The following is a 22,161-nucleotide window of genomic DNA, read 5'->3' on the forward strand; positions in this document are numbered from 1 at the left end:
AACGTCCCTCCCACTCCAGGAAGTGGACGTTCGCCGCCCACAGCGAGGTCGTATGGACGGGTATGTACGTGTGACGGGGGTTACTCGTATTTGCGGCACGTTCAACAAATTGAACGTGCCACACATACGATGGGGGCGTTGCAAATCGCATACGAAATCGTATGCGAAATTGCAACATGTAAAGCAGGCTTAAGGGACCCTTTTAAATGATTAGGAAGTCTTTGCAGGTGTTTTGTAGTAATTATTCTAATTTTCTGAGATAATGAATTTTGGGTTTTCATTGGCTGTAAGCCATAATCATCAACATTAACAGAAATAAACACTTGAAATAGATCCCTCTGTGTGTAATGACTTGATATAATATATGCGTTTCCCTTTTTGTATTGAATTACTGAAATAAATTAAGTTTTTGATGATATTCTAATTTATTGAGCTGCACTTATTGAGATACACTTTCAAATAAAATTTAACACTATAAATACATAATAACAAAGTCTTTTGTACATTAGTGCAAGTTTTATCAGAAAATTCAGCTTTCCCACACGGTGTTGGCATAAAGATATATTTTATATATGTTCTGTACATACCGAAGCTGACTGAAAAAGATGTTCCTGGAAATATATATCCAATTTTATGTTTTTATTTTTTTCAGTGGCAGGAATAACTTAAAAAATATAATTATAAAAGTAGGAACCAGCAAAGAAAACTAGCCTATTTCAATGCAGTGCAGTTTCTGGAGAGTCAAGATGGCACATTTACACGTATTGCTTTTTCCACACAGAACTATTCGATCGGCTGGACACAAGCGTAGAGTCATCACAGCAAACATTATAGTCCAATGTTGAGTGTAATCCAACGTGTAACCCCAGCTCCTTTTCTGTATTGTAGTTAGCCCAGTTCTCCTGGTCAGATATTTTGTAGGCAGGACATTTATCCTTGTCTATAGGGAAATACATACAGGACTTTTCCATCACTGGTGCACTCGGTGAGTTATAAGACTTTTCATGGAATATTACTTGAGCATCACTGGTATATTTGGCTACCAGACAGCGCTTTATCTTCCGACACATGCTCTGAATAATAAGAATGGCCAGCTCTAGTAAATTAAGGAATAACGAGATCAAAGAGACAACAAGCATGAAAATAATGAATATGGTTTTCTCCATGGGTCGAGATACAAAGCAATCTACCTTGTGAGGACAGGGAGGTCTTTCGCAAACATAATTTGGAGTCATCACAAAGCCATAGAGATACCACTGGCCAAGCAGAAATCCAGCCTCAATTATACTCTTTGAGACGATGCTAATGATGTACGTGCACATCAAAGCGCCCCGAATCTTGACCCTTCCGTCCTCCTGAGTAAGGAATTTCCTAGGTTTTTTCACTTCTTTGACTTGTTGAATATTATCCTCTATAATTTTGTACTCACTTTCTTTATTCCTTATCTTTGCTTCTTTCCTTGATATGTAAAGTACATGACCCAGATAGAATAGTGTAGGAGAGCTGACAAATAGGAACTGTAGCACCCAATAGCGAATATGGGAAATAGGAAATGCTTGATCATAACAAACATTTGGACATCCAGGCTGTTTAGTGTTGCAAATGAAGTCTGATTGCTCATCCCCCCAAACTGATTCTCCAGCTAAACTCAGAATCAGGAGACGAAACACAAACAGAACCACCAGCCAGACTTTTCCAATCGTTGTAGAATGCTCCTGCACTTGGTCCAGTAACTTTTCAAGGAAACTCCAGTCACCCATTTTGCTTCGTTATTGTATCTGAAATGGAAAATAGAAGAAATGAGCTGTGGATAAATTTGGCTGAGACAAGAAACCCAGAACAATGCTTTGCTAATTAGAAAGTGAAGGAAATACTTAATTAAAGTTATGATCTGTACCACACTGAAGCCTAACTTTACCCAACTTCATTGAGATGGTGCTTAATCAGAACACCAGATATTTTAACATATTCAGAAAACTGGTATAAGTAAATCAATCAGTCGATCAATCTCTTCCATAAACTGGGATCTTCCAAGACATAGGCACTAAATAGTATAAAATACTATTAACTATTCAAATCTTTGTCATTCCAGTGCTGGACATTCGGTGGTCCTCACCAATTCTGCAATGATGACACATACATCACTCGTGACTGCTGCAGCCAGCCACAGACTTCAATGGTCATTAGTGCACATATGGCATGTTACCACTTAAGGCTTGTGATGAATAAAGCATGTTTTTCTTAATATGTAAATGAACAGTTAAGATTTATGGGCCATGGCTCATTTAGATAGTAACCCCTTCACAACATCCCCTGCACATATGCGCCGCAAGTTGAAAGCAGATGTGAACTTCTTACAATTGCAGGTGGCATGATAGTGGCATTGAACAAGCGCTGGCATACCTTTATATGCTGTTTGTCCTGTTATATCTAGATTTTGTACCCCGATAGTGAAATTCTTATCTACATTGCTGGAGCAGTCAATTGGTAACGATCCTCTATTTACTTTTTTTTTTCGAGAATACCTGACAAAGAGGTGTTCCAAAGAATTGGTTACACCATTCTCATATATTCCTGTTATTAGGATGAAATCTAGAGCATTTAAATGGATAGATAGCAGGTCTCCTAGATCATTACTGGGATAAGGCTTCTAAACACTTATTTTTTTACGAGAGATTGGACTTCATACACAGGAAATGTCCAAAGAAGCAAGCATGGGATCACTGGTGCCAATCAGGCAGTACTGCTTTTTTACCCCAAGGATTAGCTAAACTTTGTAGGGTAGCTTCAGCTCCCTGTTCTCTTTCTTCCTCTATACTCATCAGAGTTCTGTTGCTGGTCGTCCTGCAGTAACAAAACAATTTTCTATATTGATGTAATTTCATTCTGATTGCCTTAGTTCAGTGACAATTGGGGTAATATATGGGGTTGATGTCAGCTGTGATTTGCCAGGTGATTGGCCACGCCCACCGAGGAGTTCGGAGAGCCTGAGGTGGGAAAAACAGTCAGTCTAGTGGAGTTGAGGGGAGTAGTGACAGCAGAGGAGGAGAGTTGTAGTAGAGAGGAGACGTCTGTCAGGGATCTGGGTTGGATGTCGGATACCCTGTGGCCAGGAGGCAGACGGTGGTGGCCACCTGCAGGAGCTGGGATTACAGTTGGTGGAACCGTAAGAGACCAGGACCGAGTAGTGGCCCGCCGGTACCGAACAGGGGAACCGATTGGAAACCGGAGCACCAGGAGGGGTACTGAGACCCAATACGAGGCCCAGAACCAACTGGACCGAGTCGAATTCACTGATTGGGGTCTGGACTTTAGGTCCTTTCCCACCCAAGACCCGACTGAAGACAACAGCCCAACCATAGGGATAGAAAGCCACCGCCCAGGCATCGAGATTCCACGGGCTAGCGTCAGCGGGCAAAAGGGCTCTACCGGCATACACAAAGCTGGGGAGCGGACTACCATTGCTCAGGCATAGTCACCATTCTACTAAAAGCGAGGTGCAGGAGAAAGGCGGAAACCACCAACCTGAAAAAGGGGAGAAGCGCAGCCGGCTGCGGGCACCGTCCACCATCTTGTTTGGTTTACCAGAGACTCCAGTGTATCTGTAATAGTGAGTACAACAGTGCCCTAGGGCCGCGCGCCGCACCGCATCAACAAGCCAGCACCCATCCCCCCGCCTCAGCACCTCCCTCGGGCCCCCCAGGACCATCAACCCCTACCCACGGAGGGGTCAACACCAAGCTGCGCAACACCGTCCCCGGGAGCCTAGTCAACGGCAGCGGTGGTGTCCATCCATTCACCACAACCCGTGGGTGGTGTCACGAACTTATCCCCCAAAAACAACCGCGGCCTCGGCCGTGGACCTCCCCACCGAACACCACCCCTCCCGTAGCGCCAGCATCCATTCAGAGCGACGTGACCCCTCTGGGTCCGGGAGGAGCTCAAGCCACCCACCGACAAGCCCAGATCCGAGCTGCTCGGCAGCCGGCCAAGCCCCGGGGCGATACACGCGAATGGCTGGGGGCTGCAGCCTGTAGCAGTATGCTTTATCATTGCTGGGTATCATCACATGAGTGAACCCTACAATAATTTATTTATTTACTTTTACACCAACCTAGACGTTAACAGCGTGTGCGATTGAAAACAGTCAGACACACTGTCACACAGGATGGGGGCGCTGTCTGACTACAATCAGAGACACGGGGACTGCCTGGGGAAGCATTGCATATGCATGAAGATAATGAGCGGCGTCGGAAGTAGAGTACAGCTGTGTGAAGACCGGTAAGTATAAAGTGCTTGCTTTATTTTTATTTTATTTATTTATTTATTTTCTTATTTTTACCTGGGCCTGGGGTCGGTACTCGAGTTTTTTTGAACCTGCGTGGATCTAGACTTTTACAGTCTGGGTCCGTCCATCACTAATAGTAACACGTAAAAAAACCAGAGTATTTTGTAAAAATCATTTTTATCAAAAAGTATTAGGCTATGTGCCCACGCTGTGTAAAATTAGTGGAATTTGCCGCGATTTTTTATTGGAAAGTCCGCGTATTTTTCAAAAATCCGCAGTACAGTGAGTCCCCAGCCATTTCTATGGCATTTTGGAACTGCTGTGCACATGCTGCTTTTTTTTCCACAGCGGAAATAATGCGAATTTCCCTGCGGAAAAATCTGCAGCATGTGAATTATTCCTGCGGATTTCTCCGCAGGGTCCCATACTTACCTGCCTTGATAGAAGACACCGGAGTCCCTTCCTCCAGAGCAGAGGAGCGCGGTGGAGCCAGTAGCAGGAAGGAGGAGATGGGCGGGGCCTGCATGAGCTCCGGTCATGTGACAGCCGGAGCTAGTTCAGGCCCGCCCACCTTCTCCTGCAGTGAAGTGCTGCGTGATAGAGGTAAGTATGAACACCCTGATCACTCCAGCACTTGTTGTGCATTGAGGATGCAGTGCTGAAGCCATGGTACTGTATTCTCAATGCAGAACGACCGCAGCATATCCGCAGGACATTCCGCAATAAATCCGCAGCATGTAAACAGACAAAGTTGTGCTGCGGATTTCTGGGAGCTCCTGCGGAATGTCCTGTGGATATATCCGCAGGACACTTTCGCCGTGGGCACATAGCCTAAAAGCCATCCCACCGCAATTGTCTAATAGACATTGTGTGTATGTGTACCTCGATATGTTACTTATACTAACAGGTGTGCTGGCACATGTTTTTTTGTGTTGATGTTGAATTTTGGTGAATAAATATATTAATTTTCAGATTTTCTAATTTTTTTAGTTTTACAACTTTTTTGTTCAATTTGTAACTGATTGGTATGGGCCATTGAGCCTTGCTACAAGGGAATATATACATTTCACAGATACCAAAAAATAGTTTAATTAAAAACTGGCCACACAGATAAGATATCTGTCCGCAAAGCACTTGGTTAGCTGACAGTTATTTCCTCCAAGCCTCATGGACATGTACAATATATGTGTTCTGAATTGGGATGGGCAAATAAGCTGAAGACAGACATGGCTAAACCAATTACTTTTAAAACGTATTGGATTTATCTGTGAAACATTCATTTAAATTGAGATTTTATGGATAATTAATTTGTTAACAACAACTTGCTCCTTTTATTGTGATATACAGGACTGTGCAAAAGTTTTAAGAAGGTGTGGAAAAATGTTGCAAAGTAAGAATGCTTTCTAAAATAGAAGTGTTAGGCTAAGACCACACTTTGCGTTCTCCTACTTGCAGTTCTAAACACACGTTTTGGGCTTACTTGATTTGACCAAAGTTGCCTTTTTCTGAACTTTAGCGCTGAAAACGCATGCGTATTTACCGCATTTTAGATGCATTTTCAGCGCTTTTTACATGCTTTTTCACCTGCGTTTTGACAGATGTGTTTTGAACATCAAGACACTGTTAACCCTTTAGTGACGGAGCTAATTTTCACCTTAATGACCAGACCAAATTTTGCAATTCTGACCAGTGTCACTTCATGAGGTTATAACTCTAGAACGCTTCAACGGATCCCGGTGATTCTGAGATTGTTTTTTCGTCACATATTGGACTTCATGTTAGTACCAAATTTAGGACAATATTTTTTGCGTTTATTTATGAAAAAAATTGAATATTGGCAAAAATTTTGAAAATTTTGCAATTTTCAACTTTTGAATTTTTATACCGTTAAACCAGAGATTTCTGTGACACAAAATAGTTAATAAATAACATTTCCCACTTGTCTACTTTACATCAGCACAATTTTGGAAACAAAATTTTTTTTTGTTAGGAAGTTAGAGGGGTTTAAAGTTTATCAGCGATTTCTCATTTTTACATCAAAATTTACAAAACCATTTTTTTAGGGACCACATCACATTTGAAGGGACTTCAATAGGCCTAGATGACAGAAAATACCCAAAAGTGACACAATTATAAAAACTGCACCCCCCAAAGTACTCAAAACCACATTCAAGAAGTTTATTAACCCTTCAGGTGCTTCACATGAACAAAAGCAATGTGGAATGAAAAAAAGCAAAAATTAAATTTTACCTAAAAATGTTGCTCTAACCCAAATTTATTCACTTTTAGAAGAAATAACACAACAAAATGGACCCCAAAACTTGTTCCCCACTTTCTTATGAGTGCGCCGATACCCCACATGTGGTCAGAAACCTCTGTTTGGACAAATGGGAGGGCTCGGAACAGAAGGAGCAATATTTGAATTTTGGAAAGCAAATTTGGCTGAAATAGATTGCGGGCACCATGTTGCATTTACAAGTCCGCTAAGGTACCTAAACAGAAGAAATCCCTCACAAGTGACACCATTTTGGAAACTAGACCCCTCAAGGCTTCTATCTAGGGGTATAGTGAGCATTTTAGATCCACAGGTACTTCACAGATTTTGTTAACGTTACGTTGTCATATTGAAAATTTTAATAATTTTCTCAAAAATGTTGCTTTAGCATCAATTTTATCACTTTTTCAAGAGGTAATTCCAAAAATTTGACCTCAAGGTTTGTTACCCACTTTTTTATGAGTGCGGTGATACCTCACATGTGGTCTGAAACCTTTGTTTGGACAAATGGGAGGGCTTGGAACGAAAGGAGCAATATTTGAATTTTGGAAAGGAAATTTGGCTGAAAAAGATTGCGGGCACCATGTCACATTTGGAGGACCCCTAAGGTACCTAAACAGCAGAAACCCCGCACAAGTAACCCCATTTTTGAAAATAGGCCCCTCAAGGAATTTATCTAGATGTTTGGTGAGTACCCTGAACCCCCAGGTGCTTCACAGAATTTTATAACGTTGAGCCATGAAAAAAGAAAAATAAAATTTTACCACAAAATTGTTATTTCAACCAGGTAGCTTTTTTTTTTACAAGAGTAAAAGGAAAAAATTCAGCATAACATTTATTGTGCAATTTCTCCTGAGTTTGGCGATACCTTATATGTGGTGGAAATCAACTGTTTGGGCGCATGGCAGGGCTTGGAAGGGAAGGAGTGCCATTTGACTGCAAAATTGGCTGGAATCAATAGCGGACGCCAGGTTGCATTTGGAGAGCCCCTGAGGTGCCTAAACAGTGGCTGTCCCCCACAAGTGACTCCATTCTGGAAACAAGACACCTCAAGGCTTTTATCTAGGTGTATAGTGAGCAGTTTGAATCCACGAATACTTCACAGAATTTGATAAGCTTAGGTTGCCATATTGAAAATTTTCATTTTTTTCACAAAAATGTTGCTTCAGCATCAAATTTCTCACTTTTTCAAGAGACAACAACAAACCGTGGACCCAACAGGTTGTTATCCAATGTCTTATGAGCACAGGGATACCCCACATGTGGCCAAAAACCTCTGTTTGGATAAATGGGAGGGCTTGGAATGGAAGGAGTACCATTTGAATTCTGGAAAAGTTGAGATAAATTGCGGGCACCATGTCACATTTGCAGGGCCCCTTGGGTACCTATACATTAGAAACCCCCACAAGTGACTCCATTTTGGAAACTGGATTTTATTCAAGAGTATAGTAAGCATTTTGAATCCACAGGTACTTCACAAAAATGTTGCTGTAGCAACAAATGTCTCACTTTTGGGCTATGTGGCCATGATCCAGCGACACGGCGTCTAGTATACAGTGTCAGCCTTCCTGCAGAGATGTGAGTGTTGTCCACGGGAGAACGCAGCTGCCCATGCCCACGATTTGGGTTCAGGCCGCTGTGGAGCTCTATGCTACCTGCAGAGAACACTCATCTCCGCAGCATAAATTGACATGCTGAGGCTCGGGAAGCTGCACCACAGGTCAGTGTATGCTGCGGAGAAAAGAAGCACAGTGGGCACAAGATTTCTAAAAATCCTTCCACTGTGCTTCTACTGCACAACGCAGCGCTATGGACGCAGGGAAAACACTCTGCGCCCAAAACGCTGCAAATCCCGATTGTGGGCGCACAGCCTAAAATGCTACAATGGATGAATGGATAGATGTCAAACAAATATAACGTCCCACCCCCTGCATATTCTAAGCTGGCGCCCTTTAGTGCCTTTCATGTGGCACTAAAGGGTGCCTAGCCTTGTATTTAGCCCCCCAAAAAATTAATAATTAAAATAAACGACGTGGGGTCCCCCCTATTTTTGATAGCCAGCTAGGGTAAAGCAGACAACTGTAGCCTGCAAACCACAGCTGACAGCTTCACCTTGGCTGGTGATCAATTTGGAGGGCTCCCCAGGCGGTTTTTTTAAAAAAAAAAAACCGTGGGGTCCCCCCCAAATTAGATCACCAGCCAAGGGGAAGCGGACAGCTGGGGTCTGGTATTCTCAGGGTGGGAAGAGCCATGGTTATTGGACTCTTCCCAGCCTAAAAATAGCAGGCCGCAGCCGCCCCAGAAGTGGCGCATCCATTAGATGCGCCAATCCTGGCGCTTTGCTCCAGCTCATCCCGCGCCCTGGTGCGGTGGCAGACGGGGTAATATATGGGGTTGATACCAGCTGTAATGTCACCTGGCATCAATCCCTGGGGTTAGTGATGTCACGGCATCTGAACAGATACCCGACATTACTAACCCAGTCAAGTAATAGAAAAAAATAAAGACAAAAAAAAAATGTATTTGAAAAAAAAACTCCCCGAAACATTCCTCTTTTACCAATTTATTGAAAATAAATAAATTTCGGTCGCTGTAATCCATTTTGGAGGTCCCACGCCGACTCTGGATCTTCTAGAATATGGGGGGCACGTTCAGGGAACGTATCCCCCATTTTCTGGAAGAGCAAGCTCTCCATGAGCAGTGTGGGTGCAGTAATCTGAGAATACTGCACTCACACTGCCCCGGTCCAACCTAGGGCAGAGTGACCTGCAGTAACCTCATTCTAGAATATGAGGGGCACGCTCGCAGAACGTACCCCCCATTTTCTAGAACAGCAGTCTCTCCATGTGAGGAGTGTGGCTGCAGATTACCACACTCACCCTCCCCCGGTCCACAGTGGAGCAGCCTGTGCAGTAGCGACGTCAGCGTCCCTGCTTGCAGGGCTCCAGCTGACAGCCGCTGTCTGCGCATGCGCCGCCAGCTTTCAAGAAGGAGGCGGCGTGATCGCGGGGCCGGAGCACCAGCAGCCAGGTAACGTAAAACCGGGGGCTGGGGGGGGTGACGGGGGGTGACGGCGGGACCGGGGGACAACTTTCTGCCGCATGTGACGTGTCACATGCGGCAGAAAGAGCAGGATGAATGCGGCCGCCATCTTCCACGCTCCGGAGGGGGGAGGGGGCTCTGGAGAACCGGAGGGGGGAGGGGGCTCTGGAGAACCGGAGGGGGCTCCGGGGACCAGAGATCTCCGGTGGACCGGAGGAGGGGTCAGGGGGAGGACATTTCCCTCCGATCTGAAATGTTTGATCATTTCAGATCGGAGGGAAATGAATGCAGAGCCGGCGGCGGCGGGAGTTTTCAGCGCGCGTCGGCGCCATCTTGGATTTTCCAGAGGGGGGGTAGGGGTGGTGGGGGGATTCTCCGGTACCAGGGGCTTTGGGGGCACTAAGGGCTCATATTTATTTCTCATCTGACATGTTTGATCACGTCAGATGAGAAATAAATCAATTTTACCGGCCATTTATTTTTTTTTAATGTTGTCGCCGGTATACGGTGTATACCGGCGATCGCATTAACGGGGTCCAGAAAAAACACCCCGATTCATAATCTGGGGGGTCTCAGCTACCCCCGGTAGCTGAAACCCCCGAGATTTTCGGTCGCTGTGGGGTGCTACAGGGTTTTTTCGGGCCGCCGCTTTAAAGCGGCGGAACAGAATAAGTACCCTGTTTTGCCGCCGCTTTAAGTCGTACGGCCGTCGTTATGAGGTTAAATAAAGTTTAAACAGTCAAACAGAATGAAAAAGAGAAAAAAAAGGATCAAATTTATATTAATGGGAAAAATAACAAAAATAGATACATTTCATAAAATTATAGCGGTAATATACATTTTATCGCTAAAATAGCAATAAATGCATATTTTTCTTAAATTTAATTGTCGGATTATGTGTGTGTGTAAAGGGCATATCAAATCATTATTTTGATGTTCAAAAAGCATGCGTTGTGGTAGTCCAAAACGCATGTTTTCTTCACTGAAAAAGCTGGTAAAACGCTTGGTTTTTGCCATTTCTCATTGACTTTAATGTTAGCAAAACGCACCCAAAATGGCAAAAACAACTGACATGCTGCTTCTTTGAACGCATGTTTTTTGCCACAAAATATGCAAATTAAACGCAGCATTTAGAAACGCAAAGCGCGGTCTGAAAATCACCATTTTTCATTGACTTTGCTGGAAAATCAAAACACATGCCTTTTGGCATGAAAAAGGTGCTTCTCAAAATGGACCTAAAAAGCAGCTGAAATGCAGGTGGAAACGCAAAGTGCGGTCTTACCCTTAGTTTATTTTTTTATCAATGAACAAATAATATAATGTATGAGCAAAAGAGAAATCTTATCCTTGGTTTGACAAGCTTTTGCCTCAAAACAGCATAAAAGCTTTAATTCTTCTAAGCAAAAATAGGTAATATCAGCTCACCAAGCCTGCTGCAGTCCCATAATCGTCCCGTGGTGGATGATCAGCGCACGGATGGTCAGAAGTCTCCAAATAGATATAAAATATAAATCCAGCGCAATCACATGGAATATTAAAAAGTTGTCTTCTTTATTGATAGTTTTTCATAAAATCCAAAAGGTACATGCAGCATAAAAATAAAGGATGCCCAGGTCAGAGCGACGCGTTTCAACCTCACTGAAGACTTATATAGAGAAGGATATGATACCGAGGGGACTCCGGATTAAAAAACTTCCTACATGCCCCTATAATAACGAGTTTATCAAAAACTGGAATTAAATTTTGAGTGATTGTTCCCTAAAACTAATGAATCTTATTGTGAAGCAGGAAGAGACTGAATTGATAATATTGAAAGATAATATAAAGAAAATTCGGGATTCTCTTACAAGCTACACATTGCAGGAAGAGTATAAAAATGCACATGATAAAATCCAAGTGAAATTGACTAAACTGGAAACCAATATTATGGATCTTAAGAAAAGAAAATTTACCAGAGATACCAATGACTATGCACGTGATGAGGTATATAATTGGGGAAAAAGACCTCGCCCAATCCTCAAGAAAAACCACTACAATAATGGTAATAGAGTGAGTTTTGATGATTCTAACTCCTCAGTGTATAACTCCTCCTTTGCTGCATCAGAGGGAACCTCAGATGATTCCATTCCAGCACAGGAGTATAATAATTTCTCCACAAGATCGAAAACTTATAACAAGAATAAAAACAGGAATAAAAACGGACCTTCCCCAAGAAACACAGAAGGCGTGGTGGGAGGAAACATAAGAAAACATCGTCAGTAGTACATAATCCTGACTCTGATGATTTGAATCTCCCTATATGGAACTTATCTAGCTACATATTATCTGAGGAACAAATTTCCCTTCTCTCCAAAGGACTTGGTTTTTGTCCAACTGTGGATTTTGACATCTTCCAAACAATTCTTGATGTAAATAAATTTTCACGCAATATCAAGTTAAAATGTCACTTTGAAAATTATGGGATTGCTTTTGATGATTCTGAGACATTGTGTGATTTATCTAAACAAAATGATAATATGAACTATCCATTGTTCTATGAACAAAAATCACTACAATGCCTCAGACAACTAAAAAGTGAATCTAATATTATAGAGGATATTAACAAGACTGTTGCTTTGTTCCCTACCAGTAATCCTTGCTTCTACCCCATTAAATCACGACCTAAAGTATTAAATGTATACCAGGAATTGGTTGTTAGTGATCTTATAGATTTAAAAAATAATGTGAAAAAAACTAGTGATAATTTAAAAAAAGCAGAACGCCTTGCCTTACAACAGTTACAAAATAATAAAGATCTAATAATTAGGAAGGCAGATAAGGGGAGAGCAATAGTTCTTTTGAATGCTGGATTGTACAAGAAAATTAATCTCCAATATTTGGAAAATGTCGACACCTATTTGGAAATAAACTGTAATCCTACTGATAACTTTAATTCCCTCTTAAGTAAACGTTTGGAGGAAGGTTTGGTTATGGGAGTGATTAATGATAAAATGAGAGATTATTTATATGTGTCTACCCCTGTTCTACCTATCTACCACTCACTCCCTAAGATACATAAAAATGTTTTTCCTCCCCCAATGAGACCGATTGTCTCGGGAATCGGGTCATTGGGGGAGAATCTTGGGGGGTGGGTGGATCACCACTTACAACCCCTAGTCTATGAAATTCCTGGTTTCTTAAAAGACACCAAGGAAGTGGTAAAAGCTCTTGATAGTTTCCCATGGAAGTCAACGTACCAATGGCTTAGTTGTGATGTGGTCTCGTTATATCCTTCTATCCCCCACCATGTAGCACTACGTTGCCTAACAGACCATCTCAATAAATACAGTCAGTATGACGATAATCTAAAAACCTTTTTAATTTCAGCAGTTAAATTTCTGCTGAAATACAATTACTTTTACTTCAATGGGAGATTTTTCTTGCAGAGACGCGGAGTGAGTATGGGGGCTCGCTTCTCCCCGTCTCTGGCAAATTTAGTGATGGCCAGGTGGGAGGAGGATATGCTTTATAATGAAGAGAATCCTTTCTGCAAAAATCTATTATGGTACGGAATGACTGAATGACTTTTTTTCTACGGTTTTTATACAAGAAAATGCCATGGCAGATGACATGACCAGTGATACCATAAATTCACCCTTGTATATTACCTGCTTAACCCAGCAGGAAGTACGCCGCCGCCTCGAAATCACTAAGGTTGACAAATCTCCGGGCCCGGATGGCATACACCCCAGAGTACTACAGGAATTGAGTTCTGTGATAGATAGACCATTATTTTTAATCTTCTCAGATTCCTTAATAACAGGGTCGGTACCGCAGGACTGGCGCATAGCAAATGTGGTGCCAATATTCAAAAAGGGGACAAAAACTGAGCCGGGAAATTATAGGCCGGTAAGTTTAACCTCTACAGTTGGTAAAATCCTTGAGGGTTTCTTGAGAGATGCTATACTGGAGTATCTCAAGAAAAATAACTTTATGACAGAGTATCAACATGGGTTTATGAAGGATCGATCCTGTCAAACTAATTTGATCAGCTTCTATGAAGAGGTAAGTTCAAGCCTGGACCAGGGAAATGCAGTGGATGTTGTGTATATGGACTTTTCAAAAGCTTTTGATACGGTGCCACACAAAAGGTTGGTACATAAAATGAGAATAATGCGGATAGGGGAAAATATGTGTAACTGGGTTAAAAACTGGCTCAGTGATAGGAAACAAAGGGTGGTTATTAATGGTACGTACTCGGACTGGGTCTCAGTTCATAGTGGGGTACCACAGGGGTCAGTATTGGGCCCGCTTCTTTTCAACATATTTATAAATGACCTTGTTGGGGGCATGCGGAGTAGAATTTCAATATTTGCAGATGATACTAAACTCTGCAGGGTAATCAATACAGAGGAAGATAATTTTATATTACAGGGAGATTTATGTAAATTGGAGGATTGGGCTGAGAAGTGGCAATTGAAGTTTAATGTAGATAAATGTAAGGTCATGCACTTGGGTAGAGGAAATAACATTTATGATTATGTACTTAATTGTAGAACACTGGGTAAAACAGACACAGAAAAAGACTTGGGTGTATGGGTGGATGGTAAACTTCACTTTAGTGGACAGTGTCAGGCAGCTGCTGCCAGGGCTAATAAAATAATGGGATGTATTAAAAGAGGTATAAGTGTTCATGAAAAAAATATACTTCTACCTCTGTACAAGTCACTAGTGCGACCGCACTTAGAATACTGTGTACAATTCTGGTCACCGATATATAAGAAGGACATAGCTGAACTGGAGAGGGTGCAGAGAAGAGCCACCAAGATTATTAGAGGAATGGGTGGGCTGCAATACCAAGACAGGTTATTAAACTTGGGGTTATTTAGTTTGGAAAAACGAAGGCTTAGGGGGGATCTAATCACAATGTATAAATATATGAGGGGACAGTACAGAGACCTTTCCAAAGATCTTTTTACACCTAGGCCTGCGACTGGAACACGGGGGCATCCGCTACGTCTTGAGGAAAGAAGGTTTAATCATAATCACAGACGAGGATTCTTTACTGTACGAGCAGTGAGACTATGGAACTCTCTGCCGCATGATGTTGTAATGAGTGATTCACTACTAACATTTAAGCAGAGCCTGGACGCCTTTCTTGAAAAATTTAATATTGCCAGTTATGTATATTAGATTTTATGACAGGGTATTGATCCAGGGAACTAGTCTGATTGCCGGATGTGGAGTCAGGAAGGAAATTTTTTCCCCATTGGAACTTGTTTGCCACATTGGGGTTTTTTTTTGCCTTCCTCTGGATCAACATGTTAGGCTACGGGTTGAACTAGATGGACTTAGAGTCTCCCTTCAACCTTAAAAACTATGATACTATGATACTATGATGATACGGGAGATACCTGGACGATCTTTTGATCGTCTGGGTAGGCTCTGATGCTGAGATTGCAGACTTTATATGTTATATCAACAATAATGATTTCAACCTCAAATTTACATCATACTCAAATCCTAGAGATATTAATTTTTTGGATGTATCTTTGACAATAAAAATAATAAAGTTAATATTACGCCCTTTAGGAAATCTACTGTGACAAACTCCATTCTAAAAGCCTCCTCCTGCCATATGCCACATACCATAAAAAACATCCCAGTAGGTGAACTTACCCGTATTAAATGCAATTGTACAGACATTGAAGAGTACAAAAAACATGAGAAAATGACATGTGAACGATTGCTATATAGGGGTTATCCTGCTTGGTCTTTAAATAGAGCGAAATCTATAATGGGGGAAACTGATCGTAATAAACTCCTATTTGCTGATAAAAATAAAAGTAAGAATAAGAATATTAACAACAGAAATCTAGTTTTTACTACCAATTATAGCTTGCAATACAATAAAATCGCTGAAATAATAAAGAAATACTTACCAGTTTTAAATGAGGACCTGAAATTGAAAAGAATCTTAAGCAACGGTGCACACTGCATTGCAAAAAAAGCGCCTACATTGGCCAATCTGCTTTCACCAAGCCTGTATTTAGGAGAGGGTACTAACAGGTTAAGAAAAACTTGGTTGAATGCAGATGGTTTTTATAAATGCGGTGCGAGCCGATGCAAAACTTGTAGATATGTTAAAAGTAATAAAAACTTCACCTCGAGCGACAATAAAAAAGAATATTTGATTAAAAACTATATCAATTGTAACACTGAGTATGTAGTATATTCAATAGTTTGTACTCTGTGTGATACTCAATACATAGGATGTACAAGTGACCCTTTAAAAGTGAGAATCAGGAGACATATTTTAGATGCTGGGAATCCTAATGCATTAGCCGCATCTGCGGTTTCAAAGCACTTCAGCGATATGCACGGAGGTAATTTAAACAGCATGGAAGTCATGGGGATTGAAAAGGTAATAAAACCATTACGGGGTGGAGATCACAGAAGGAAACTTCTCAACCGAGAAACCTTCTGGATCTTCACCCTGGAAAGTAGATATCCCCATGGCCTAAATAGCAGACAAGATTTAATCTTGCATTACTGATCTGTCTATTAATTCACACATTTTTTTTTTCTCTCCCCTCCTTTTCCTATTTTCTGGATATGAAAAAAACTTGTCTGTAATATTAATCTTTATATTACTCTTTATTATGGAATCCTAAGTGACAAAATTAAATAATTATAAAATTGAAAAATAAAAAATTATTATAATTATAATGTTAATATTTATAAAATTAATAGGTTTCATCTCCCTTTTGAGACAAGACTATTATGATTCCTAATATTATTCACAATCTCTATTAATATGGTATTTTGTATACTTGTATATGTGTTTTTAACTATGTATGTATATTTCTATGTGTTAACCCCCTAGTAGCTAACCTCACAGGTGAGCAATTACTTTTGGGTGGACTGCCTTCTTAAGGAAGGATTTGGTCAGTCTTGGTTCAGACCATGATTAAGACAGTTTGTTGAAACGCGTCGCTCTGAGCTGGGCATCCTTTATTTTTATGCTGCATGTACCTTTTGGATTTTATGAAAAACTATCAATAAAGAAGACAACTTTTTAATATTCCATGTGATTGCGCTGGATTTATATTTTATATTTAATTCTTCTAGGTTCACTAACATACAGTTTTTGAGAGAAGTTGGCAGTGAGATCATTCCAAACATCTTGGAGAACTAATCACAGATCTTCTGTAGATGTAGGCTTATGAAAATTCATCTGTTTCTTCGTATAATCCCAAACAGATTTGATGATGTTGAGATCAGGGCTCTGTGGAGCCATTGCATAACTTCTAGTACTCCTTGTTCTTCTTTACGCTGAAGATAGTTCTTCATGACATTGGCAGTATCTATCATGCAATAATATCAGGGAGGCATCTGATTCTTTCCAAATGTATTCTGCAGCAGAACAACTACCCCAAACATACAGCCAAAGTCATTAAGAAGTATCTTCCGACTAAGGAAGAACAAGGAGTCCTCGAATTGATGTTATGGCTCCCATGGAGTCCAATGCTAAGGCCGGGGCCACATTGGGACTAATGCGATCCTCGCATGACACTTGGCTCACGCTGGCAGCACAGCGGGAGCCGAGTGTCATGCGAGTGTCACTGTGACTGAGGTCCGATCATGCGATCGGACCTCAGCTGCGGGGGACGGCCCGGCTCTCAAGAGGGGTGGGCCAGTGCTGAGGAGGGGAGGGAGGGATTTATCTCCCTCTCTCTTCCGAAGCCGACTATTGCCATTCTCGCACTGCACTCGCGGTACAACGGTGTACCACGAGTGCAGTGCAATCTTTCTCTCGTCCCATAGACTTGAATGGGTGCGAGAGAAAGAGTCTCGCATTACAGTCGCAGCATGCTCTGATTGGGGCCGAGAAAATAATCGCTCATGGGTGCTGGCACATAGGCTAATATTGGTCCGAGTGGAATGCGATGTTTTATCGCATTCCACTCGCACCGATTTTCATGCCGTGTGGCTTAGGCCTAAGGGGGCACAAAAGAGCCCTCATTTGCATATGGGTTAAAAGTGATTTTTTTTCAGTTAATACATTACTAAAATGTAAATTACTGGTTTAATTTTTATAGGAATAAGTCCTCTATATAAATGTTTAAATGGCTACATTTTCATTTTTCAGGGTGACAGACTCCCTTTAAATAAAATAATATATTGATTTCATCATCATTAATGTGTGAAATTAAATGAAGAGACAGAAGGATCTGTACAAGCCCACATCTACAGAAGATTTGTGGTTAGTTCTCCAAGATGTTCTTTTCAGGAATCTATAACTGAAAAGGAAGGGAGGATTTGTCAAATTGGCTAATTCGCTAATTAGATGAAAAGAAGACTTAATGGGTTTCCCAATGACAAAAAAAATAAATCTTGAATGATGAAAATATAAATTAATTTACTTTAATTTTCAAAGTTTCAGAGATGGCTGATATCACCACTCCAGAAAGCATGACTACAGTAGACGATCACTAAGCTCAGCAGTGATGCCGATGCAAAAGGTATGAGCTGTCAAGCCTACTTAGTTGCTGCAGCTCTTACATGAGCTGTAGTGGCGATGTTAGTGAGGCAGAAAGACATAATTGGAGCAGGGGATAGCGAGTATTGCTCTGTAGATTTTTCATAATCTGCACATCTACAGTTTAAATAAAGTTTAACAGGGAAAATCCATTTAATTAATTTACAATTGCAAAAAACTATAAAACTTTTAATTTTAGACGACAGCCACTTTAGTGTATCAATGTGTTGTCCCCTTAGTAGACAATCTCTTGATTGTCTACTCTCCTAATCCAAAGGGGTTGTCTACTAGTAAACAATTTCTTGTCTACTAGTGGACCACATCTGCCTAATCATTCAGACTTCCATTGAAAATAAAAACAATGTATACTTCCTGCAGTGGTGCCATTCCAGTGATATCTGCGCTGCTGTTCTTGATGGGTGAGGTTAGATTGTTCTATCAAATGATGACATGCTAGGTTCTGGAAAGTACCAAGCGAACAGCGAAATGGAAGGGAACCCTGTGTCTAGGGAAGAGGGAAATGGTGACCACAGTTGATGTACAAGCCACATGCTTGTAAACAGAGCTTGAATGAATTGAATACTATCACCAGCACAAGTCCAGAGAAGATGGAAGTATTTACACACATGGAGAATACTGATAATCAGCAGCTGGATGGAAGGAGGGCTCCCCTGGGTCCTAAAGGGGAAGAGATGAAAACCCACCAGGATTACAATGAATACTAACAGAAAGAACAATAGAAATTCAGAGCGCATTTTACACATCCAAACTCTGTGACCTTCTATTGCCAGAAACCACATGACTGTCTGTCACCTGTGACACATGACCACCTTAGCCAATCGTCAGTCACTGACTGGCTGTAGCTTTTACTGTTTTGCTAGAGTGGCTGTCCATTTGATAGAATATAGATGAGCTCCAGCCAATTAGCAGTCGCTGATTGAATGAAGTGGTAATGTCAAAATTTAACAAGCACAATGTATGCGGGATTGCATAATTTAGAGTTAACAGAAAAATTCAAAAATCCCTTAAAATCCAAAATTGTATTTATTGATAGATTAAAACCACCCAAGTGAAACAAACAAACACCATAGTAAAGAAATACCATAGCAAAGAACAAAACACTATAGAAAATCCTTGATTAATTTCTTTGCTATGGTGTTTATTTCACTTGGGTGGTTTTAATCTATCAATAAATAAAATTTTGGCTTTTAAGGTATTTTTGAATTCTTCTGTTAACTCTGAAGTGGTAATGTTACCCAATTTCTGTCACCAACTGAGAACAGCAGTGCTGATATATATATATATATATATATATATATATATATATATATATATATATATGGAATGGTGCCACTGCAGGAATTGAGCATACTTTGTCTACTGTATACATTATTTATTATCTATGGGACACTGAGTTGATTAAACAGCCATTGTCCAGTGATGGACAAGTCAACCCCTTTAATTCAGTGCCTTGCTCTTATAAACAAAGTATACACATACTACTTTTAGGATTTGTTTGCGTATCCTTTTTTTCATTACGTAGAACTGGTGGAGCTAGCGTTGGTATACAATAAAGTTGTGCCAATTTTCATGAATTAGACGGGCGAGATTAACCACACCCTGCCCCATTCATACTCCACCCATTTATTGGCGACATCCTGGACTGGCGCAAAAATGCTCAAAGTCTCAAGATTTTTGTGCAACTTCTTAAAAAAAACCCTTCATGAATAAGGACCTTTACTTTCTTTTTGACTGAATGGGATAAACTCCAAGAAGGCAAAAACGATATGTCAAAAGTTCTTTTGTGCTTTACACCCATGAACTATATTTTTTTCCATTTTTTTTATGCCCAATAATCACAATCTGATAAATATTTGTGTACACAAGAATTTCCCTTTATTAAAGCCTGCTGGGAAAAATGTTTTGGGAAAGGCAAAAAGAATACAATTTGTGGTGCTGCTAAGTGTCAGTTCCTCCCTATTATTTATGGTGGTTTTGTTTTTAACGAGTCAGCTCTGAAACCTGTATAAATACATCATATCCTTCCTGAATGAGAACTTTGTGATCACAGAAAGGAAAGACGAATCTCAGTTTTTATCGTGTTCTGCTAAACTATAAGCTTTGTTACATGCTATTAAAACAAGCGCCACAATCAAAGCCAACAGATACCATGTACTGTACAATAAAAGGAGTCCATCACCCCCAAAATGCAAATTAGCTATGTAAAAAACGTATACAGGAAACTTAGCCCCTTTTAGATTTCATACATTTTAGTGGTGTAGATGTTGAAAAATTCAGTTTTATATGCAAATGATGGACCTTCACCCCCAAAACGCAAAATCAGCCATTTATATAGAGGACTTAAACACCTATAAAAATCATACCACTACATTTAGTGATGTATTAGCTAAAAAATTCACTTTTAATTCATATGCACACTAGGGCACTTTGGTGCACCCTTTACAAATATCTTTGGGGGCACTGTTACACCCTCCGATTTGCAATCCTATCTCTGTACTTGAGCTTAATTGACAGCTCTCACTTTCTTACAGCAAAAGCTGTGAAAATGGAGAAGCTCAGCAGTGAGCATGGCCAATGACTTGAGTAACGGCCACAAAATGGCAGGAGCTCAGAGCATGCCCGCACCCCAAGTGACGCTGTCAGGCTCCTCCATTTTCACAGCACTTGTTGTGAGAATAGGGTAGCTGTCAATCAAGCTTACTGACAGTTGTAGAGTTGCAAATCGAAGGGCTTATAACAATGCTCTGCGACATTTGCAATGCCAAGGGTACACCAAAGTGCCTTCTTTTGCATATGGATTAAAAGTGAATTTTACACATCACTAAAATGTAAGTTACTGGTATGATTTTTAGAGGTCAAAGTCCTCTATATAAATGTTTAGATGGCTGAATATGAATTTTGGGGTGACAGACTCCCTTAAAATAAAATGATATATTGACATAAAATACAAATCATATTGTTCTATAGTATATACATATCTGCATTGCACTTATGTAGTGTACATTTACAGTGAAAAATACTACTGTTAGCCAATAATATGGTCAGTTTTTAATGTTTATATCAATTTTTAAAGGGATTATGCCAAAACTATTATTTTATTTCAGAATCCAAGTAGCCTAATAACCTCTCCAGTGAAGCCGATCCTTGGCTTCAGATAGTCAGTGTCAGCTTTGATATTCTACACTGAGCAGAGAGATTTATGGAGAAGCTGGAGCCAGAAACGGAAGTGGGTGGTCGTCATTGCTGGCCATGTGATCAAGGTAAACTAACTTTCCCACAATCACCGTGCACACCCGTATGCAGAAGCTGACATTATTCTTCAATCTGATGGGATCTGCTATTGCAATAGGGACAGAGCCGATAGGAGGAGACCATGATATCAATAGTTATTCATTAGTATTTTATTCTATTCATTCCTATAATCAGTAAATGTTAATTATTTTCTGTCCCCACCACCATATGAAATGTTTATTTTTCTACATCCTCTACTGAGGATTTCTGAATGTGTTTAGTTATTGTTCCCTTATATGTCCTTTTTTTTAGCTTTTTGTGGCCCATAGCAACCAATCAAAGTACAGCTTTTATTTTACTAGTCATAGACCACTTCTCTTTTGGACAGTATAGATAGACTGAGTTGTATATGTATTGAATTTATAGGTTAGATGCTTCCATTCAAACAAATATAGACAGATATATTTATGCTTTTAATGAGTAAAAAACATTGGTTCAGAGGAGGGTTTGGCACTCCTCATCCAGCCCTCTGGCCCACAGACCGAGACAGCCACAGAGGTGAAAACAGTGAACCTCAGGTAGCTCCATGCTCTCCCCTCCTGCCACCTGCTTTTCTTTGTCACTGCTATTTGCATCCACAGGATGCAGACATGTCATCCATTGAACATGTTTGGGATGTGCTAGATTGGCATATACGACTGCGTGTTCAAGTTCCTGCCAATATCCAGCAAAGCAATTGAAGAGAACTGGACCAACATTCCACAGGACACAATCAACAACCAG

The 22,161-nt window shown here is 40.7% G+C and overlaps 1 protein-coding gene across 2 annotated transcripts in view; it reads right to left on the bottom strand.

Annotated features, from left to right (window-relative positions):
* Positions 1–383: 383 nt before the first annotated feature.
* The window catches only part of LOC142290181 (gap junction alpha-4 protein-like), a 34,536-nt gene continuing 12,758 nt past the window's right edge, over positions 384–22,161 (bottom strand). For both annotated transcript variants that reach the window (XM_075334119.1, XM_075334120.1), the window contains one exon: positions 384–1,778. In XM_075334119.1, the coding sequence (XP_075190234.1) occupies positions 756–1,760 (1,005 nt within the window). In that variant the 5' untranslated portion in view covers positions 1,761–1,778 and the 3' untranslated portion in view covers positions 384–755. The remainder of the gene's footprint in view (positions 1,779–22,161) is intronic.

Source organism: Anomaloglossus baeobatrachus, chromosome 2 (assembly GCF_048569485.1).
Source record: "Anomaloglossus baeobatrachus isolate aAnoBae1 chromosome 2, aAnoBae1.hap1, whole genome shotgun sequence".
Taxonomy (NCBI): domain Eukaryota; kingdom Metazoa; phylum Chordata; class Amphibia; order Anura; family Aromobatidae; genus Anomaloglossus; species Anomaloglossus baeobatrachus.